The sequence below is a fragment of the Pithys albifrons genome, chromosome 4 (genome assembly GCF_047495875.1).
Source record: "Pithys albifrons albifrons isolate INPA30051 chromosome 4, PitAlb_v1, whole genome shotgun sequence".
In the NCBI taxonomy this organism is placed as follows: domain Eukaryota; kingdom Metazoa; phylum Chordata; class Aves; order Passeriformes; family Thamnophilidae; genus Pithys; species Pithys albifrons.
Window position 1 is genome coordinate 88884057 of NC_092461.1, and position 18031 is coordinate 88902087.

At 44.9% G+C, this 18031-nt stretch overlaps 1 protein-coding gene across 1 annotated transcript; it reads right to left on the reverse strand.

The window, feature by feature from the left end:
• Window positions 1-1342: 1342 nt before the first annotated feature.
• On the reverse strand, window positions 1343-14146 carry DIPK1C (divergent protein kinase domain 1C). Its single transcript, XM_071554921.1, has 4 exons — window positions 13752-14146; window positions 8217-8894; window positions 4278-4442; window positions 1343-2472 (listed from the first exon to the last, which is right to left on the reverse strand). The coding sequence occupies exons 1-4, from the start codon at window positions 13932-13934 to the stop codon at window positions 2257-2259; spliced, it is 1242 nt and encodes a 413-aa protein (XP_071411022.1). The 5' UTR covers window positions 13935-14146; the 3' UTR covers window positions 1343-2256.
• Between the last annotated feature and the right edge of the window lie 3885 nt (window positions 14147-18031).

The window sequence follows — 18031 nt, forward strand, 5'->3', positions numbered from 1 at the left end:
GGGGTAATAACATAATCACAGGACTTGGAGATAAAAGGTTACCTCAAGTAACAGCAGCATCATTGACATAACTGCAAGGACATAATTCCTGACAGGCACTTATTCTTGCCTGTAGTTAGAAATCAGTTTCTGAAGTCTGAAGTTTTCCCAGATGGTCTGCGCCATATCCTCATTCCTCCTTTCTATCAGAAAGCCTGTTAACAAATGTCTAACATGATTTTTTTCTTGCTACACTTTAAGCTCACTGCTAGTCATATCCACAAAGGAAATCTGGACAGGACAGTTCTCTCCTATTCTCTTTTTATCAGCCTCTCTCTCTCCGTGAGCAGAGTTACCATGTGTATCTTCAGTCTCTTCTTCCTCAGATGGAATGCCACAATTCAATCTTGCATCATAAATCCTGTTTTCACAAAGGGGGGCACATTTTTTACCCTTTTTTTTCTATTTCTTCATCTCTTTTTGTCTTCTCTCTACCTGATGTTTTATCTGTCCCCAACCCTTTACCATAATTTATTTAATTCACTTTAATTATTTTCTCTATCAATTTCATCACTTTGTAACAGGGCTAGTTCTGAAATTCATGTTTCTTCTTATTCTGCTTTGCCTTCCCACTTTTGCAAAGGGTGATCTTAAAGTCTTGAAACATTGTCTGCGTTCCTGGGTGGAGAAACATGGACCGACTGGGACTTTACCAGTCAAGAGGTTGGACTCGATGATCTTGGAGGTCTTTTCCAACCCAATCAATTCTATGATTCTATGAAGAGCTCCGAAGCTGTAACTCTGGCTTAACACCAGTTTGTCCAGACCTGGGCAAGGCAGCTGACCTTGCTCTGGCTATGAGTTTCTTGAGGGCTTGCATGATTTTAAAAAATATCGTTGTTTATTGCAAGAAATACAAAATAAACCTAGCACGAGTCTGAAAATGTGCGCTAGTTTTTAACGGGTCAAGGTCTCCTAAGCAGCTCCCATTTTTCTGGTCACAGGCAGTCTTCAACATAACTTTAAAAAATCACTCCAGAAATTGAAAGTTTATGTATAATTAGTTCTCACAGGCTTCACAGCTGTCATAAGGCTGAGGGATATAAAGATGAAACAAATTCAGTGTTGTTACGTGTCTCACACCCACAAATCTGTATTGTCAGTCTTAACGTTGAAGAGTCCTTCTGAGCTGCAAGCTGTCAGAGGCTGCTGGGTTTTCTGTTTGGGGGGTTTTTAATGTCCTTGTACTGAAACCAGCTCATGGGCACAACACTGCCCAGTATTGAGCCTAAACACACACAGTGTCTTCTGAACTTGTGTGTTACATTCTCCACCCACAGATACGCATATTTGAAAGGCAAAGTTTATGATTTTAAGTTAATCTAGGGATCTTTATTTATGCAACTCATTGCAAGATAATGAATTCATACAAAAATTTTCCTTTTGTTCATTAAAAAAATACTGTGGAGGAATACTCTGGGTCTGGATATTGTTCTGCTCATTGCAAAAGACAGATTGCTGACATTCCTGGGTAATTCTGCTCTCTGGCAAAGGAGTGCTTCTTATCAAGTGCTCTGATGTGCAGGTGCCTGAGGGCTTGTTCACATGGGAAAATGCAGTGGCATTATTCATACCTCTCCACTGCAGAATATGAGTACCCACATGGGAACTCAGCAAGGGTATCATTATTTTGCTCTAGAAAAGCCTGAAGTACCTTTATATAAGAGAAAATGCATTTGGGGACATCAGAAAGGACTGCTCTATACAAAAGCAACTCTTTGCTCATGTAACATCCCATTTCCTATTTATTCTTTTTCCATACAGAGCATTCTATCCCTACTTTAAAAACCCCCTCATTCTACAGAGAAATTAAAACAAGCACCATGCATGTACTTATGCACACCCACCCACTCTTTTAGTTATCGATAGTAGTTTTGCTGCACTTACTTACAGTTTCCTTCTGTAAATGCATCCTCACTCTGAGCACCACACTTAGACAGATGCAATCTGAGCAGTGTCTGCAGCTCTTGGTCAGTGAAGGGTGTGCTGAATGCTGATGGAGAGGGATAGCGCTAGCTCAGGAAAATAAGCAAGAACAGAATCCAGGTAGTGTAAAACAATTTCACACTTGATAGGATATTAAGAGGATGTGCTGCACCTGCAGCCATGAATTTAATTTGCATAGCAGAAAAGAAATCTCTGTGCTGTGAATGTACAATGGGTAGGAGGGATGGCAGAGAGACTGGCATGTGGCCTTTGCAGTCTTGACTTTTGTGTCTACTCTGCCCTTTGCAGTTCTCGCTGAGTGACCTGCAGCAGGTGGTATAACTCTGAGAGAGATTTAAGAGTCCTCTGGTGCCCAGTGGTGTCCATGTGCCCTGGCTGAGCACACTCCTGCACAGCTTTCTGCAGCTGCAGCTGCAAGGGGAGGGAAACCAACGGTCCTCTGAGAGTCGGGGAGAACCAGTGACGGAATATTTTGTCACAAATTACCTGAGAAAAGGAAAAAAAGCAGATTGTTGCCTTTCAGAAGCTACAACTAATTCCCTGCTGCTTCCCTGTGACTGTAGCAAAATGTCATCTGAATGCAAAATGCCTCTAGCCATTCAAAGAGGAAGGTATAGAAAAGGAACATCTGCAAAGGCTACCCTCTCTAGCTGAGAAATGCTCCTCCTTCTCAAACTGCTCCTGCACTTCATAGACCTTATGAATGACTGAGGGAGCTGGGGTTGATTCACCTGGAGAAAAGGATTCTGAGGGAATACCTTATCACTCTCTACAACTACCTGAAAGGAGGCTGTAGTGAGGTGTGGGCTGGTCTCTACTCCTGAGTGACAAGCAACATGACAAGGGGAAATGGCCTCAAGGTGTGCCAAGAAAGGTTTAAGCTGGATATTAGGAAAAAATTTCTTTACCAAAATGGCTGTCAAACATTAGAACAGGCTGCCCAGAGAACTGGATGACTCACCATCCCAGGAATTATTTAAAAAATGGGTAGATGTGGCACTTTGAGACATCATTTAGTGATGGACTTGGTAGTGGCCGGATTGATAGTTGGACTGGACAATCATAGAATCATAGAATCGATTGGGTTGGAAAAGACCTCCAAGATCATCGAGTCCAACCCTTGGTCCAACTCTAGTCCATTTACTAGATCATGGCACCCAGCGCCACGTCCAATCTGTGTTTACAAATCTCTAGGGATGGTGAATCTTAAAGGTCTTAAAGGTCTTATCCAAACTAATTATTCTGTGATTCCATATAACAAGTAGTAAGGGTGAGTGGGTGGAGGAAGGAGTCAAAAGGCCAAAAAGCCACACTCCCTCACCCTCTCTGTTGTGCTAGTGCCTCCCCCCAGCACCAGCTGGGTGAGCTGCAAGACGCTTCATCCCAGGGTCAAGAATCCCATGGACACCATTTTCCACTATATCCACATTCTACATCTGAAGAGTGGAGAATCACAGCTGCTTCTTACTGCTGGACAGACCTGACTTTCCCAGAATCATAAGGCTGGAAAAGACTTCTAAGATCATCAAGTCCACCTGTCAATGCAGCACTGCCAAGTCCACCACTAAACCATAATGGTAAGTGCTGTATCTACAAGTTTTTTGAACAATTCCAGAGACAGCAACTCCTCCACTTCTCTGGATGGCTACTGCAATGTCTGGCCACCCTTTCAGTAAAGGAATTTTTCCCAATATCCAACCTAAACCTCCCCTGGTTCAACTTACTAATATTTCACCTTGTCCTATCACTTGTTACCTGGAAGAAGAAGATGAACCTCAACTCACTACAACCTCCTTTCAAATAGTTGTAAAAAGCAATAAATGTCCTTGACCCTTCTTTTCTCGAAGTTAAACATCCCCGGCTCCCTCAGCTGCTCCTCATTAGAGTTGTGCTCCAGACCCTTCACCAACTCTGTTGCTTTTCTTTGGACTTACTCCAGCACCTCAATGTCTTCCTTGAAGTGAGGGGCCCAGAACTGGACACAGCATGTGAGTTGCAACTCGAGGATGTGTCTTTACTATCTGTGGAGATGGCAATGCTAATCCCCTGCCCCTACTTTGCTCTCCTATCTAAGGCATTGGGCTAACAGCTACACAAAACCATGGCACTAGTGAATAGAAAGATCTGCTTGTGTGCCCCAAGATGAGATTTCTGAACAGGACAGGCATTTTTGTAGACACATTTAAAAACCTGACTGTCTTCATCTCACGGTCTTCTAGTACATACCATGCATTTTATTGTCAATGTGATTTTAAAAGAAATGGATGCATAAAACAGCTGTGTCTACTCACTTGCAAGTTGTTATTGGCTCTCTGTGCTCCACATTTGCTGATTTTCAGATTGCATTTTGAAAAGCAATCAAAAAAATTACAATCTTCATCTCCTGTGCAGTTCTGTTCAAGGATGTCCCTCATTTTGGGTTCAAAAAAAGCCATATCCACATCAATGGCCACCACCTGTGGATCAAAACAACCCATCAGATCTGGCACAGCACAGCCTGTGGGACAGGGCTGAGCAGGCATTCTTTGCTGCTTGCTTCTGGAAATGCTGCGCTGAGATTATCTGCCAGTGGGGAAATGGGGACACAATGAAAGGGCTTTATTCACTTAATGGAGCTGCACTAGCCTTATAAATACTACTTTTTAAACAAAACCAGTCATTGTCTATGACACCAGAAATGGGAAAATTATTTGTGGACAATATGCACCTCTGGGGTCAAGGGGATTGATTTGCCCTAAACTGTAACTAAACTGGAACTATCCCACATGAAGACTGATTTACTTGCTAGTGTAGTATATGCAGATGACACCTTAATTTTTTAATTACACGATGGTGCACAATTATCCACAGGCCAGATAGTATCATTTCACAACTCAGCATTCAGATTAAACCCCTGAGCAGTGGCATGTGCAGAGACAGCTGTACCTGGTACTGCTCCTGCAACCCTGCCCATGCATTCAGTGGCTTTGAGTGTGCTCAGCTGAAAAAAGAGATCTCTGACTTCACTGAAAGCTGGTTCTGGCTTTGCCCAGTCCTGTTTGCTATAGTTTGACACATTTATTGTGCATGGTTCTTGTTCTGATTGTCCAGAAATATGTCCCGTAGCAGAATCCAGTCAGAAGTTGGTCACAGCAGAAAAAACATGACTGAAGGGGTCAATCACTTTTCTCATCCTGGCACAGGGCTCACAAAGCAGTGAGTATGCAGAACAAAGTGGTTTGCAGAACTGCTGTCTGTGGTGGGGGTGAGACTGCTCTGGGAGAAAAAGGCTGTAGTCCCAGTTTCTGCCAGTGTCACTCCATCCATGAGCACTTCACTTTAAAAAAACAGCAATAAAGACAGAAATAAACAAATTCAGTGAGGGGATGGCAGCTGCTTCAGAGTCATCCTGGATTCACAACCAGCAATTGTTCACAGCTGCTTTTCACACTTGGCAGTCAGGATCAGGGATGCTCCCTTGCAGCATCCAACACACGTTTTCATGGAGGAAAATGTCTGGGACCTGGGCAAAGCAGAGTTACTTGGGCCTATATGATAGTCTAATTTTTAAGATTCAATCACCCAAATAATGGGGGAAGCTGAACTGTGCACCTAGAACAGCAACTGCAGCAACCCCAGGAACTAAAGATTTCTCATTTGGTAGAAAGCCAAATAAACCTTTCACAGGCAAAAAAAGAACATGGCCTAATCTGAATTTTATTCTAGTCCTTTTCCCTCAGGGAAAAATCTTAAAGAAATGAGGCATGGCTTAAAAACTCAACATTGTTTTGGCTTTTTGGAGCTTTCTGATGTTGATATAGCACAAGGAATTTCACACGTTTGAACAGGCAAATCTTTTTTTCTTTTTTTCTTTACTTCCTTGAGTTTTCTGCAGTTTTGCTGTTCAGTTCTTTGGAGAAGAAACAGTGAAAGAAGTGCAGTCTTAGGATTGCTGCATCAGGTCCCAGGTGGGGTCTTTGCCAGCACTGAGCACATTTGACAATTTGATCCATTGCTCTGTTAGGGAAACCAGCCCTAGTTCCCAAAGACACAGCTGCCAAAGGGCTCAGTATCTTCACTGAAGTTCATCTGTTACAGAAACCTGTGGGTATCCAGCCAGTCCCCATGAAAATAGATTTGGGAGACACTCTACCTACAAACTGTACATTTTGGTGGGGTTTGTTATGATTGTAGTTGATGATGGTACCTCAGGAAATGCAGAAAGGACTCAACTTGTCTCCTGATCTGATTTAAAGTCATGTTTAAGGTGCTGTAATCTTTCCAGTTCTCTCTGAGGGGCCGCTAAAAGAGGAAGCTCTCCCAGAGCACTGTGCATTCACCCACACCTCCTTCCAACTCTGCAGCTTAAAATTCTCCTGGATGATCTACCAGGCAGTGATGTCTGCTCTTTGTGCTGCAGGAGAGCAAAAGAAGGCTGAGTGAGAGCTGGAGGCTTATCCCCACTATTTGAAAATAATCCTCAGAGTAAAACTATTGCACTCCAGGCACATTTCTTTGGGCTTTAGAGTCTCATTACTCCAATGAGGAATAGTGGTACTATTATGGGTTTTATTATTATCCTATACAGAGCACAAGAAATCAGGAAGTGATAAAATTGCTTAAAGCAAACATAAGGGACAAAAAAGAGGCTGCCTTACTGTGTTCCCATTCTGGAACTGGTTGGTAAAACTATGTAGAATTTTTTGTTTCTTACTCTGCTTCCTCCATCACTGATTAGCAACTCTCTCTGTCCTGTCCCCCACGCCCTGTCCATCCCCTCACCCTCAGTTTTCTGACTGTTCATTCTCCTGTCTCTCAGCCCACCGAGGCAATACCACCAAGCAATAAGCAATGTACAACTGGGAGAGCCATGTGTGAGCAGCAATGCACTTCTTTACAATTAATTCTTCTAGAAAATACTAGAGTATTTGTCTATACCAGAACATGACTATTGTCTCTTTGGAGCCCAGAAGTCACTGGAGGATCCTGGCAAAGCAAGGCTCACTCAAAGGACTCATAAGTGAAGATACATCCAGTATTCTTCCCCTTTTCCTAAATGAAACCTCTTTTCCTAAATGAAACCTCTTTTCCTATATGAAATCTCTTTTCCTGTAAGTAGGCTGCAAAACAGATGCTCTGGTGTGTGCTCAGCCACAGGCACAGCCCTGTGGAACTGAGAGAGCTGGGCAAAGCCCACTGCCAGGAATCCCTGCTGTACCTCACTTTGCCTAAATACTGGTACAGCTTGTTTCAGTTTGTTGCTGTAGCTGCTCACCCATTCCCTATTCAGCTGCTGTATTGCACCTGAATAAACAATGGGGGGCAAGAGAAGGGTGAAGGGGAAGCACTTTAATAGCCCTTAATGGTTCTATGTTTAGGCAGCGTTTGTCTAGTACTCTGAAGATACAAGTGTTATACTGACACTCAGTGAGTACTAAAAATAGTATTCAAGTCCCTGAAAATGCTTTATATTCACTCAGAGTGCAGAAACTCCACTGATGTCACTGCAAATTTGGAGCCTAGTTCAAACACTTACTGCACAGTGCCTCCAGTCTGTAGACACAATCCCAACCAAAACCAAAGGAATTTCTGTCCACAAAGTGAATGCAAGATACATGCAGCAGTGTCCTGCTGAGCTATGTCACTACTTGGAAAATATGCATAGCTATTCAGGTCTGAGTTACAGCTGTACAACAAAAAGTCAAAGAGTAACAGTTAGCAGGGCGTTCCATGTCACTGTCCTTGGAGAGTTTCCAGACCAGATAGGCTGAACACTGACGCACAAATGTGTGCTTGAATGTGGGGAGTTCCCCTTGTATCAGAGCAGTGAATTCAGTCTTAGCTTTCAAATTCACAGTTTTTTCCTTTCAGCATCACTACCAGACATGGTTACCATGACTCAAATTACAGCTTCATTGACAGCTTTTGAGATCCCCTTGCCTTCAGGAGGCATCTCTCACCACATCCAAGGGACCCCACCGGTACTGATGCCTTTGAGGAGGAGAAACAAAACAGAAGTGAGAAAGCAGTTCTCAAAACAAGCAGCAGGATTTAGTGCTCTGAAATGTGGCTATGCACATTACAAAGAGGAAAAGCAGTAGAGACTCTCCCCTGACACTTGTAAATGCATTATTTTTGCAAAAACTTGGCCAAAAGCTGTACGAGGAGGAAAGCATCATTTTTACACAGCCATCTTCAGACTAGAATTTGACCTCACATTGTTGCAACACCATCCCAAGGACCTAACTTACCGTAAGATCATGCCTGATAGCAAAGTTTTCTGGTTTGATGTCACACAGGTGAAGTCGGTGAGAGAAATCATTATCAAAATGCTGCACCATGTCCAGAAAGCTGAGTGCAATGCCAATGATGGCTCTCACCCTGCTTCTGTGTCCAGTAAGGGAGGGACTAATCATGTTTTCCAAGGGAAAAAGAGTTTTGTGCCAGGCATGTCCAGCTGTGAGATACTCCACAGCATAAAAGTGTCCACAAGAGCCAATAATTCGTAGCACGTGTTTGCTGAAGTCCTGCAGCAAACTGAAGTAGATATATTCTTCCTGCTGGAGCAAGGACCACATGCTGGCCACCTGTGCTTTCCAACGTGGTCCTTTTTCCCTTGTCCACAGGGGCCCCATAGTATTATTAGACAGCTCTAGCCCCAGGGCATTTTTGACCTCCAAAGCCACCATCAGCAGAAGCTCTGTTTCAGGTATATCCTGTGTTTCCACCTCTTCTAGAATACTGAGGTGCTGGTAGCTGGAAAAGACTTCTTTTTTGGACTTCAATATGATGGGCTGGCCTCTCCAATCAGCCTGAATGACCTTTTTACCTCTGTCATAGTAAAGGCAGTGTTTGTACACCAGCTTCTGTGCCACACACAGGTCTTCACAGAGGTCACCAGTCAGCGCTCCACTGCTGTAGTCAAGACACTGGAGTGAAAGAGCAGAATATTCATAGCAGAACCACGTGCCCATGGACCACGTAGAAAAAAGACAAATAATGAGCAACAGTCCTATGCTTGAGAGGTCATGGAACTGCAAACACACACCTTCTACAACTGTTGGGTCATTCTGTGGTTTTTCAGAAGTCTCTAAAGACTTTTCACTAGAGGAATCTTGCTTCAAAACAGGGATTCGTGGGATGGTAAAGAACAGGATTTCAGGGGCAAGGAAACGAACTATGTGACCTGTTACTCTGAAATTTTTTACACACATGGCTACAGTGAGATAAACTTTAAACACGCATGGCTTCTGTAACCCTTTAAGGCACAGTAGGTTCCTTCCAGAGTAATGCAAGACTTCTCTGGAAGGTTCAGAGAAGCAGAACTCAGACACTCCCACTTGAATTACAGGAAAATCCACAGGTAGCTGGATTTCTGGGACCTTCCACAGCCCTGTGTGTTTCAGCCTTGGAGCTCAACATGCACTGAATGAAGCTGTCATAACCTCCTGCACCACCAGGAAACACAGAGGTTGTGCTCAATGCATTTTGGACCAAGAACTTTCAGAATTTTAAAATATATAAATGCCACAGAACAAACTGACTTTTCAGGTTTCATATGCAATTATCAGAAGTGACACTTTAATATTAATTACTTGAATACTTAATTTTTTGTTTGTTTGTTTCTGGGTTTTTTTGTAATTTTAAAGAAATAAGCCTATGGAAGCTGCTTGATAGTTAAGTGGTAAATGCAAATTAGTACAAGAACTGCAAGGATTCCCTCAACAGTCCTTCCCTCAACCCGTAATTGTATCCATAATATCATTTCCAAAAGTGGAGGCAGTCAGTATATTCCTGTGGACATTCAGAAGTGCAGCTGTAGGGACTGCTTTGGGTGAATCAGTAGAGGAGATACAGAGGTCTCTGGTGAAAGGGGAATAGATGAGGTGGTGTAGAAAGCCAAACATCTGGGAGGCAGCTTGACAGTGTCAGTTGCCTTCATTGCTTTCTGGCATTTGAACCTTCATTTAAACAAATTGGCAGGTCCTCCTGCTTGAGGAGAACTTGCAATGGCTGCCTGAACCCCAACACATTTGTGACTTGCTGTTGCACACACAAGGAATGTGATCATAACATTCAAGTAAATTATTTTCTTAGGACAGTTTCCGAGGTGAGTACACCAGAGGACTATGTTCTAATGCCAAGTAACATTTAGAGTCCATCCTTAAATAACTCACTGGAGAATGGGTGGAGGATTAAGTCTAAAATCCAAGAATAGTGACGAATTGACTGAAACAGCTCACTGTGGGCAGTTCAGACAGGCATAAAATTTATTTATATTTTGATATTATCCCAGCCCAAATGAGAACATTCAAATCTAGTAAGAAGAGCCAGGTAGGCAAAATCTTGCATGAACGTTCCAACCCTGAGTCCATGCATGTGTGAAACACACACACACATCTGTATCCACATCCACATCAAGATGGCCAAGCAGACTCACTGGGCTGTCTGCAGACTTCAGAGTATGCAGATCAATGCTCCTGCTTTTGAAAAATCTACTCCGAAGAATATAATACAATTTTACCTTTTTAAGTTGGAAATATAGTTTTCTTAACAGAAGTAGTTTAGCAGTTCTTACCATCTGGAACTCTAAACAATTTTAGAAAGAAAATTGCAAACAGAAGGAATTTTTGGGGTTTTTTTGGATTGTAAGTATAAGCACATTTAAAACTATTGAGAGACCACAAGTCTTCTGCTACAGTAACAAAATAGAGGTCATGTGATTGGGTTCACATGGGTGAACACATGTCCCTGTGAACAATTTTCCTGTGGTCCATCAAATTCACTCTTAGAGGGTCCACATACATGAACCTCTTGCATCTAGAACACACACCCATGACCTGTAATCAAACATGTAAATGCGCAACTTATTTTCTTGCATTGACATCATGTCATTCTTAATAGCATTAATGAGAAAAACTGGTTGTGGAGAAAGCAGTCTCACATTTCATAGACATAGGAGACAAGTTGGTTTTTGAACCTGGTTGCTGTTAAGGACTTGTCTGATGTTTTTTTTAATTTCACCTCTAAATCTTTGATTATTAACCTAGGATCTGACAAAGAGCCTCTGAATCATATTCTTCTTACAATGACAGTGTGCAGTGTTTTGCAAACTGGGATATGTGGAAGAGACCAAGTTCATGGTCTCACAGTGATGAGACACAGATTAACCTTCCATAAGTAACATTCTCTGCTGATCACCAAAGCAAGCAAGGATTTCAAAAAGGCTCCCTCAAGTAAGCAATCAAGAGGTTTGAACAATTTTCTATCAGCCTTTTAGGCATAGTCTGCACTAGTAGTTCATCTTGAAGCAATTACTTGACCCTTACATCCTTTCCAAAGACAAACAGTTTTACAAGACAATCTTCCATCATATTGGCATGGCTTGCACTGTTGTGCTCCCCAGTGTACTAGTTTGCATTTTACAGTATTAAAACACATTTTGGAGGACTGAAAATATTCAGCCAGGTGATATAGATTACCTCGCCATGGTGTTTATTATTTGCCAACCCAGGAACCTTTGCTCTAACTGCAAACTTCACTATACAAGATTGTATATTATCACAGTGATTGCTGATAAAAAGAATCAAATCCCCAAAGAAATCTTTCAGAAATGGTCCTCCACACTGCCATCCCTGTCTTAATGACTGCATTTTGAGATCTGTTGATGAGGCAGTTTTAAATCTACCTAGTGATTGTCCTTTGAACACCACTAAGTGCCAGATTTTTAAAACTAAAATATGAAAGTGATACTAAGCCAAAATCCTTATAGAGAAACAGCTGTACTACAGAAAAGTGCAAACATAAGCACAGTTTGGACTTGCTCATATGTTTCTGATTAAAATGAGCTACATAATTTTTGATGTCCTTACTGTACTTATCAAGATAAGTTCAAAAAAAGCTGGGTTTAAATCAATGTAAAAGCTTAAATTAATATAAACCCTACTAAGGTTTTATATAAGTTTAAATAACTCACTGTACCACCATCAGTGGCCTGAGACTGATGTTCTGCCTTATTAGCCAGTACTTCTGTGTAAATGCAATACTGAGCCATCAAAGTTTGGAAGGCATCAAAGTTAATTGATTTCTCCAGAGGAAACAAAAATTGATTGCTATGATTTAGTGTGTTCAGTGCAAATGAAGATGAGACTGGCATTAGGAAAGACTGATTTTTCTGAGAGTTCAAGTTGGTCGTTGCAAAATGCCCACTGCTATTTCAGCCTTCTCAGTGCAGTACATATCTGCACAGATGTACGTCTTACTCAGAATAAGGAAATAAACCCTTCGAAAATGCCACTTGAAAGGGTATTCTCACCTACTTGCTTAAAATAGCTCATCCTATATCCTACTGAAAATATGACAGATGACTAGTAAGACAGTTTTTCTTCGAGGCTGATTTTTGCTTAATAAAAGGTGTGAGACTGAAGTTATGACATGATTAGTTTCACAGATAATTGCATTTTCTCAAACTGCAAAACTCCTGCCATGCTGAGAAGATGTAGAAATACTTATTTGGGGGCTGATGAAGACAAGCTCATTTTCTAAGTATTCCACTAAAAGGACGATTCCTTTCTAACATCATCTTGGAAAACTTGCTTTACAAACCTTAACGACACTACTGAAGATTTACCTACAGAAAGAGATGAGGACAGCAATCTCAGCTATTCTTCCTCTGGAAGGAGGGTCTGAAACTGAGCTATCACTCAGTGAATAGAGACAACTTTCCAAGTTTGCGGCTGAAATCTGATCCCTGCCTGGGCTTTTGAAGGCATGCCTAACAATCTCCAAACTGAAGAACAGCAACAAGTCTCTGTCCATCTGGCTAGTGTAATGGCAAGGACCTGGACCTCCCTAAGCCTGGCGACTCCGTGCTCCTCCATACCTGTGTTCTTTCCAACCACGGAAGAGGAGGCAGGAATCATTCCTTCAGCTGCAAATCTGAGCTCAGTCGTACTTCAAAGCTGGCTGCTGGGGTAAAGGAACTGAAACTCACTGCCGTTAAAAACACTCTATCAGGACCACTGCCTATACTTGCTCTTCCTTTATTATACAGAATTAAGGAAAACCTATGATCAGTTTTTTCCCTTGCTTGCAGTAATAGATTTTTAATTCCCATTAGGATTCCTCCCTTCCTACCTAACATTGGCCCTACAGATATTCAAATTAAGAAACAAAATTAAACTCAAAGTATTAACCCAAGCTGCTCCCGTTCTCAAAAGTGTTTCCTATACAATTCTAAATCTGTTTATTATTAATTTTAAGGGAAATATTAATGACTATTCTTTCTTGAATTTTGAATAATCGCATCTTACATGCCAACCCCCGCCAGACATAAAGAGGCGACCCAAGCTGCTTAGCATTTCTGAAAATCCACTTTTGTTCGAACATCTTTTTGGCTAAAAACAAACATCAAAAAACCAAAGCCCGCAGAAAGGTTTCCCCGAGCTCCAGAGTGCGGCACGCCGAGCCGCCCTTTCCAAAGTGCTTGGGCAGCGCACCCGCATCCCACTCCCGGGAGCTGGCCCGCCGCCTGCACCTGACCTTGCCCCGGGGAGGGAGGGAGGGAGGTTGGGAGGGAGGAAAAGAGAGAGGGAGGAAAGGAGGCAAGGAGGCAGCTGCCCGCCCGTGCGCACCGGGGGCGCCGGTGATGCGGCACCTCCGGCGGCCGGAGCGGGGCAGGGGCGGCACGGCCAGCAGCCCCGACGGCCTCGACGCAGCCCTCTGCTCGGAGCCTCGTCCTGCCGGGCAGCCCCGGGGGATGCCCCGCGTCCCGCCGGGGCACGTACCAGCCTGGCCAAGATCCGCTGGCTTTTCTCGTCCGTGCAGCGCTCGGAGAAGACGCTCCTGTGGAGGAGGAACAGCGCGGCGCTCACCACCACCCAGCAGGCAGCCCAGAGGAGCAGCAGCAGCAGGGCGCATCGCCTCCAGATTTTGAGCCGCAGCCGCTTTAAGCCCGGGATGCCCCTCATCGTAGTGCCGGGGCTGGGCTGGGGCGGCCGCTTCAGCTGCAGCGGTCCCGAGCGAACGGCGGAGGCCGAGGGCTCCGCGCTGCGCCCCCCGCCCGCCTGTCCCGCTCCCCGCCGGCGCCCATCTCCCCCCGCACCGCCGGGATGCGCCGCCGCCGCCGCCGCCGCCCCGGCCCCGCTCCCGCCCCTCTCCGGGCCGGGGCTGCCCTGGCGGAGCCCGGAGCGCCCCTTTTGAATTTAAGCCACGTAGTTCCGCCGGCTTTTGTCTGCGCTCCTCTGTGCCAAGCGGCCCCTGCAGCCACTTGGCGGCTGCTGCCCGCGCCCCCCGCCTCTCCGCTCCGAGTTTCTCACCCGAGAATAAAAGGGGGTTGAAGGGTGATGGATGCTGCTGTGGGAACGCGTTCACATCCAGGCGGCTGCCCGACACTTTGAAAGAGCCAGCCTGGAGATGGACGGGTCCCTCTTGTAAAAGCTTCGCCTCCCGACAAATGGGGCGGGGGGGAGGAAAGTTGTTTATTCTAAAGCAGCTTCTCCGGTTTTATCGCCCCGGAGCTAATGGAGGGAGAGAGAAAAGGGATTGAGGTGCTCATTCACTAACGCAGCGCTCCGTTCCTTCACAACAGGTCACCCCTGGATTCCCCAGAAGCCTCCCCTGCTGCCCAGTGTCCCGGCGCGGGGTGCGGACTGGCCCCAGCGAGGCACCCCCGTACCCCGGCCCCCTGGGCGGCCGGCGGAGAACGCCCCTAGAGGGGCCCTGGTGAATGCTTCGCCAAAAGAGAGTAGGGTGTACTTGGTCCAAGGGTGCTGGTGACGATAGATGGTCTCCCTACCATCCGGCAGAGAGATTACCTGTGACTGTGTCCCTGTTTAAGGAGGAGACAGCTACATGCGACAGCCTCTAATATATTTGACTTTAATAAAGGTTCCATGGGTTCAAGTACCCAGATGTTTATTCCTGTGCAGCGAGCAATATCCTTGCATCCTTTCCTCACTTCAGGTGCAGATGTTATTCACTGTCTCTGTTTAGACCACCACATTAAGTTTTTTTCTCCATTGACTCCCACTTGATGGCATCTCACCATCACTGTTTTCACCATGAAAATTAATATATTAAAGTATGGCCTAAAGTAATAGGGTATCTGTTTCAGGTTTACTGCCAGATATAATGAAAAAGGACCAGCTTCATTTTTTCTTTCCCTTTATGGGTGGTTACCTCAGGCTACTTGCAATCTGACAGCTGAAGATGAATTGCAGTTAATGACAACACTCTGAGGGTAAATTATTTACCCAAAATTAGTAAGAATAGCAAAATATGTCCCATGAATGGACTAATGCATAATAATTAAATGGTCTTATTTTAGTGTTGTAGTTTGGGATTATTATGTAAATTCTCTCCCCTGCCACTTAACTGCCCAGGCCAGCGGTTAACAAAAGAAGCAGTTAACTGTGATCGCTGGGGTGGGGGCAGGTTTGTCTCTTTTGGTTTTTTTTTTGGATATTCTCCTCAGTCTTGGCTCGGCGGAAGGGGGGAGTGGGGGACTCCAAGGAGGCAGGCTGCCCTGCTGGTTACTGCTGGGGTTTTTCCCTGGCTGTCTTGCCGCTGCCTACTTCGGACCACCTTTTCCTGCCGTGCTGCTGCCTGCCTTGGATTTGCTGCTGGTTGCTCGTACCTTTCTGCTTCTTGGACGGGGAACACAGGGGGAAGAGACTGAGTCCATCTGAAAGCCCACTGCTCGTCTGTTTCGCTGGAGAGGGACTGAAACTCACTCTGCAGCCAGCCGGGCTGTGACAAGGACACTTAAGTATAACCTTTTCTCCCGGAGGAAAACCTGCTGGGTTTTGTTGTTGGTTTTTTTTTCTCTTATGGTGTTGGGGAAGTGGGTTGCACTAGTCTGTTTACATATATATATATATATATATATATATATATATATCAGTTATCCTTCTTGTATTAAAATTCCTTTTCTTAAATTTGATAAAGAGTGGTGTGATTATTGTGGAGGAGGCCCCTCCCCTGCTTGTGGGTAAAACATTTTGGTTTTTCCCCTCAAACCGAGACATTTCTTGGCGCCCAACGTGTGGGGCTTGTAAACAAAGAAGGATAACTGCTATTTTGTGGCACCATGTGGGTCTTGAGCTTAGGGTTCATCAGGACCATCCTGTATAATATATTGGCTTTTTGTTGGTACAAATTCATGCCAAAAGGAGCGGCAGGTTTAAGTCTTATCAACAAATCAATGAGCAAAACTCAAATAGCCGCAATTATTATTGAGTTCTTACTCTGGATTTATGGTGCCATGAATTCGATGCCTTTGGATGTCATGTGGGTGGTGCTCTCCAGGCTGTTTTCCTGCCACAACCTAAGCTGCTACCTCTGGGGATTCAGTGATAATAGTACGGACCCTTGGGAAGGAACAAAGGGGAATCTCTTCTCCCAACCCTTTGTCCATTCCCCATTCAAGTCTGCTACAACAGCTTTTGAGATGTTTAAATTCTCCCTGGATGCCAGAGATATCTTGCTCTTTATGGTTTTTCTGCAGGGTTGTATCCCTGCAGCTTACAGAATGTTTGAAGGTAGGGCCAGGGTTTTTCCAGAATGCATTCAGAAACCTAGCCCAGTGAAGGGGGAAAAGCGAGAGAATAAAACCCCTGATGCCACAGTGAAGGGAGAAAAGGATGAGGCTAAACCAGGAGGACAGGCCAAGCCTATGGAAGTTGCCCCTATTCAGAAAAGGAAATATAAGACCAAATTAGACCATCCAGCAGACGATGAGGGGGCTGCTGCACCTCCACAGCAAGCAGACCCAGAGCCTGAGATCATCACTGAGTCATTGTCATTTGATAATCTCCGTAGTTTGCGGAAAGACATTGCTCGACACCCGGGTGAGCCCATCCTGACTTGGTTGATCCGAGTTTGGGACCTTATGGGTGAAACCTTACAACTGGATGGTGCTGAAGCCAGGTTTTTGGGGGCTCTGGCCCAGGACGTGGCTATTGAACAGGTGTTCGTGAGGGAATCAAAGCCCCTTTCACTCTGGGCACGACTTCTAACGAGTGTAAGAGAGAAGTTTGTTTATAGAGAAATCCTGCAGGAACATCATATTAGGAAGACTTGGAAGACGATGGAAGAAGGAATTTTACGTCTGAGGGAGATGGCAATGATGGACGTGCTTTTTGGAAGAGGTGGGCAAGCCAATAATGACCCTGACAAGGTCAGATGCACACCACATATGTGGTGGGACCTTTCACGCTCGGGGCCAGCTGAATACACCGATTTCCTGGCATCCATGTATAGGGAAGAGAACCATGAAACAGTGGGCGCAGTAGCAAATAAGCTCCGGATATATGAAAGCATGACCCACAGCCCAATGCAGGCCCGTATTTCTGCTGTAGAGACATTGGTTGAGAGTCTCAAGACGCTGCCTGCAGAGGTAAAAGCGATCAGAGAGGAAATTAGGGAAAGTCTCCAAGTGGCACCAGTGCGAATGAGAACCTCTGAAGTCAGAGCCAGACGCCCCCCAGCCAGAGGAAGTGGACAGACCTCACGAACTGAGATGTGGTACTTCCTGGCCAAACATGGAGAAGACATGGGACGGTGGGATGGGAAACCCACCCGTGCCCTTGCAGCCCGAGTACAAGAACTGAAGGAGAATGGAAGAAGGTCAGTGAGAGTAAGTGCAGTCCCAGTTTCCCACGGGCAAGAATCTGACCCACAGGAGGGCACCTCCCAGGTGTACTCATCGAGAAAAGGTTCTGACCGCTATGACCAGGATCAGTGTTAGAGGGGCCCTGCCTCTAGCCAGGTAGAGGCACGGGACAACCGTGTCTATTGGACTATGTGGATTCGATGGCCTGGTACATCAGACCCACAAAAGTATAAGGCTTTGGTTGATACTGGCGCTCAATGCACATTAATGCCATCAGGACATGTGGGCTCAGAAACTATTTCTATTTCTGGGGTGACAGGGGGATCTCAAGAGTTGACTGTGCTAGAAGCTGAAGTGAGCTTGACAGGGAGAGATTGGCAGAAACACCCCATTGTGACTGGTCCAGCCGCCCCATGTATCCTGGGCATTGACTACCTCAGGAATGGATATTTT